The 4,801-nt window shown below is 37.0% G+C and overlaps 1 protein-coding gene across 1 annotated transcript in view; it reads left to right on the top strand.

The window, feature by feature from the left end:
• The first annotated feature begins 247 nt into the window (after nt 1-247).
• The window catches only part of LOC144451205 (neuronal acetylcholine receptor subunit alpha-9-like), a 9,081-nt gene continuing 4,527 nt past the window's right edge, over nt 248-4,801 (top strand). Inside the window, exons 1-5 of the mRNA XM_078142005.1 lie at nt 248-326; nt 1,785-1,921; nt 2,158-2,202; nt 3,632-3,741; nt 4,427-4,568. Coding sequence (XP_077998131.1) covers nt 248-326; nt 1,785-1,921; nt 2,158-2,202; nt 3,632-3,741; nt 4,427-4,568 — 513 coding nt within the window. The remainder of the gene's footprint in view (nt 327-1,784; nt 1,922-2,157; nt 2,203-3,631; nt 3,742-4,426; nt 4,569-4,801) is intronic.

Below are 4,801 nucleotides of genomic sequence, written 5' to 3'. Positions count from 1 at the left end.
GAGTGTTTGTTATGCTTATTGGTGCGTAAAGCTTCAACGGATCTTCTTTCATCAAACTCGGTCCGGTCACAGTAATTTGACGGTAATTTCTTGTCACTAAATGAATTTTGCGTGACTGCGCGAGTTCATGGAGTAACCAGTCCGTCGAAAACTGAGGGGATAGCGACTGTTACATATATGTGCGGCGAAACTAAACGAGATAGAGCGTAATCGATGGGACTTGATCACGAGCTCCACAAGTGATATCATGGAAAAGCATCAGTTGATTGGAACAGCTACATCTCTCACACAGTTCGTGGTATTGGCTTTGGCAGTCTGTAGATTTGGTAGGTAGAAATGGGAGTGAAAACGGTTTGAAATTATTGTACACAATGTTTTTTGCATAAGTTGTTGATACTAGTCAAAATGTCACCCGGTTTTGCTGACTTGGCAAATATGCAAGTCAGCAGTGTTTATTTATTTCGTTGCCATGGCTTTTTTCGCGAATTTATCATTCGTGTGGACTAAAGACAGTGTTCCTGTCAGTAAACATGTATTTTTTTCGTAGGGGGTGGGTAGCATCTTGGTCACTTCCTTCATGTCGATAAAAACTCTGAATACTGAAACATCGATCGCAGTAGAGGTAGACACAGAAATATGGAGAAATAGTCATATGTGTCATATCACGTGACTTTTCGTTATCGTTACGTCAGGCAATGACTTTGCAGTAGAACAAGTATTGAGAGAGAGAGAGAGAGAGAGAGAGAGAGAGAGAGAGAGAGAGAGAGAGAGAGAGAGAGAGAGAGAGAGAGAGAGAGAGAGAGAGAGAGAGAGAGATGTATATACAGACACTATAGAGGACTGACGTGGTCCTAGTTTGCCCAGTACCTTAGACTTTTCGAATTGATACTTCTCAGCGCACGATGTCATTGTAATGGGATGGGATGGGTGTGGGGACCGGGGTGGGGTGGAGAGGTGACTGTGGGGTGGGTATAGCTGGGGGAAATATGCATCGTGAAGACATGCATGTATACTATAACACCAAAGAGTTTCGAACAGCATACTACGATCTTTAAAAAGGCGTGTACTTGACACCTATTACTTGGATGATTACTTCAGTCTGAAAAAATCTATAAAACTGAATAAACTGGGTTTCGATAATTCGAGAATCATGCCTTGTTATTATCAACCGTTGTTAGCACGGGATAAAATAAACAACGAACCAACAACCAGAAAATAGAGTCAATATTTAATTTCATTTTCAGTTGAAAGTACAGACATCCATCAAAAACTGTCACACGTTTTTTTATATTAACTTTAATACACAATGTCAACAAACCGAAACTAATTAATTTCATGTCATGCATGCAGAATATATAAATATACTGTGCGATGTATTATTTATAAATATTTAACTGTATCGTAAAAGAAACACAGTACAATGACAACAAAAGCTTTTTATTCACTTTTCATTTGTAAATTAGAAAATGTGATCAATTCATTAAAATGTTCCAGACTGATTTTCCTACGTATTAAAGCCCAAACAACGCTAATTTTGAGTTACTGTTAACATTGTTAGTAAAATCGTACTTTTTTCGAGAGAGGGCGTTTTTTTTCTTGGATTCGGGAAGCATTAGACTGTCTACTGGCTGAACGATTCTGAATCTATCACTCGTTAAATTAAGTGAGGGAGTAAAAATTGTTCCTATGATATTAATAAATATTTACTAAATGTAATGTGTTACCTAATTATTATATTCTTACTTGTAACTGTTTATCTATTTTCTGTTACCATGGTTACCTAGCTGTGGGCCAGTCGTATGAAAAGCAAATCGTGACAGATACCTTTGCAGACTATGATACAGGTCTACGACCTGTCAAGCAAGATGACACAGTAACGGAGGTTACCATTGATGTTGCCCTTCTACACATTGTTCAAATGGTAATGTACCATTTTCGTTCCCGAAGGTCTTTGCGCTATTAAACACATGTAATGCGCTATCGTAAAAAACGGTCGTTGGTGGCGCTCCATTTCTCTACGCCAGTACTGTGTGTAATATTATTAACAATATAATTTTATTGACTATGTATCGTATTGAAAGCCGTTATAAACGTGTACGTTGACAAAAATAACAACATCAACGTGAATTTATCGAATTTATTTATCTTGTATTTCAGGAGAACAAGAAACAAGTTTTGAACGCTTTAATTGAGCAAGTCATGGTGAGTAGAAACAAGATAAAGTTATCAACAGTACTGGTCCTGCTTTTAAAGTTTGAAATTATTCAGAAAGTTACAGAAGATCTCAATAGGGAACTTGCAATCCAGACTGAGCATGCTCAGACGCAAAGGACTATGGGATTATCTGAGGTTATCGTATTACCTAATCTGAGCTACCAATAAAATAAACCTCCCACAATGGTCAGGGTGACTTTGAATTGATCATTTGTGGTTACAAACAATGTATCAATATTGTTCATAATACTAATTGATTAGTATTTATTATCCCATTTCCCATTATGCAACATTCAACATGGCGGGTTTGCAAATTCCTTATTACTGTTTAATACAACATCCTTATCCCCTACTCCAGAGTCCCACGACTCGTGGTGAAAGATTTACTCAGTTCTGTAATGAAAAAATGCACGTTTTTTTCGATTTATTTCTTAAAGTAGTGATTTTGACGGCACGAGTATTGCATGTAGGGTATTCAGACTCACAAGTGAGATAATTTAGATAGCTGTGTATAATTCATTTGTTTTGCATTGGGATTTGTGAATTGTTTTGGGTGGGATGGGGGGTATGCTCGATAACCTGACATTTAACTTTTCCTGTGAGAAATAACCTCGAGGCCTAAAAAAAATATTGTTTGGTTCCGTTACCGGTATAATCGACCCCACCTACTTTTGTACTGCCGACCCTACTAATAAAATAAAAAATCTACCTACCCCACCTATTCTAAAATTGAGCGTAATCGGAACCATGTAATTTTTTTGTTAGGCCTAATCTTACGACGCTTAGACGGAGATCTAGAAGTGTAGCACGTTGCATTCTATTTCAAGCGTGGTATAAAGTCGACAGTTACATGATGTTGATAGGTTGGCAGGACGTCGAATAAATTATTCATGAAACAGCTGAATATTTTATGACCAATTTCGATGATTAAAAAAACATAAACAATACATTTAAAAAGAAGAAGCTAGGCCACTGATCTTAATTATCGTGACTTCAATTAATATCTTTGTAGTTACTATGGAAACTGATCACTATGACAACACATTAACTATGTATATATAATTAAGGTAATTCGTCCTTCAAATGTTTAAACACAGTCTAGCTGCTAGACCGTCGGGCTTTCTTTTGATATTAGGCGACCGAACGTCATGTTGCTCCTAAGGTACATATATCGAGGACATTCGCATTTACGCCCGAGTGCGCCCGAACACTCGTCCTTCGGTTTTGTTCGGCAACTTTCGGGACATAGACCCGAAATCTTATTACAAGACATTAACACAGCGAAATCTGTTTTAGGTAGATTTGTTGATATTTCAATTCAATATTGAGAATAAATAAGGTGCGGGTACTCCTGAAATGAGTGAAAGTGTGATGTTGAGAAGATGATAAAATAATTAGTATGTGTTTGTTTTGACAGTTTTGGACGGATGACTATATACAATGGAACGCGTCTGATTATGGTGGAGTTGATAAAATTGTAGTTCCAGCCAATCAAATATGGACCCCAGATATACAGATATACAACAGGTAAGAATGTATACCAAAAACCAGCAATGTATTACTAAATTAATGCTTCTAAAAACAACAATTTATTGCAAATGATCTGTCTTTAGGAGTCACTCACATTAAACTCTATATTTGGGGGGTGTTCATTCATTCAATGATGTATGTGCATGTAATATCCTCACAAAGGCGGGCTGTGTGTTTTCTTTGTGCTGTTGAACAGCAAAGTGACTTGAGGAACCAATTTCCATGGAAATCAAAGTTCTTAAATTCTTTCCAGATTTTGACATATGAAAGGTTGACCATTCTTAGTCTGCAAGGTAAGCCGTGACAGAGCGCCCTCATGGGAGAGAGGAGGCTAGGCCGATGAGGGCGGTTAACGACACGACGTATCTTACAGTCAAGCTTGTTCCTGGGTCGTGTGAATTAAATAAAAGAAATGTTGGGCTAATCATATTTTTTCAAGGAAATCAACAAATTTTATTTTCTCACAGAGTTTACAAAGTGTTCAGCGACCATGTTGGATTCTGATACGGCTTACAGTAATTTTGGTATAAGTTTGATCTCTATCTCAAATAGTTGTACAGTAACCCCTAATTTTTGTAATTATTTTAACTGAGAATGTTTTAAAGTTTTCATGACCAAAGTAACGCAAAAGTGTAAGATTTCTGTTCCCGGATTATTTAAATTAACCCTGACTTGATTTCAGTGTCGACGATGCTATAACGGACAGTTCTGACAAGATTCGAGCCGTTATCCGATCCAATGGTACTGTAACGTTGTCATGGCGACCCATGTTTGTTGAAGTAGCATGTCGTGTTTCAGTTCGCTCCTTCCCGTTTGACACACAGGTAAAAACTTCACACTATTTATTACGTAGACTACATATATTACGACGTAGTCAACATATATTACGACGCAGACTACACATATTATTACGTAGACTACATATATTATGACGTATACTACATATAGACTACATATATTATGACGTAGACTACATATGTATGCCGCTATCACAAAAGGAACTGCTCAAGATCAGTTTAATTTGGAAATTCAAATTTCATTTTCAAGGTTAAAGAAA

Source organism: Glandiceps talaboti, chromosome 21 (assembly GCF_964340395.1).
Source record: "Glandiceps talaboti chromosome 21, keGlaTala1.1, whole genome shotgun sequence".
Classification (NCBI taxonomy): Eukaryota; Metazoa; Hemichordata; class Enteropneusta; family Spengelidae; genus Glandiceps; species Glandiceps talaboti.
Note: the sequence above shows the minus strand (reverse complement) of the source record. Positions and strands in the feature narration are given on the sequence as shown.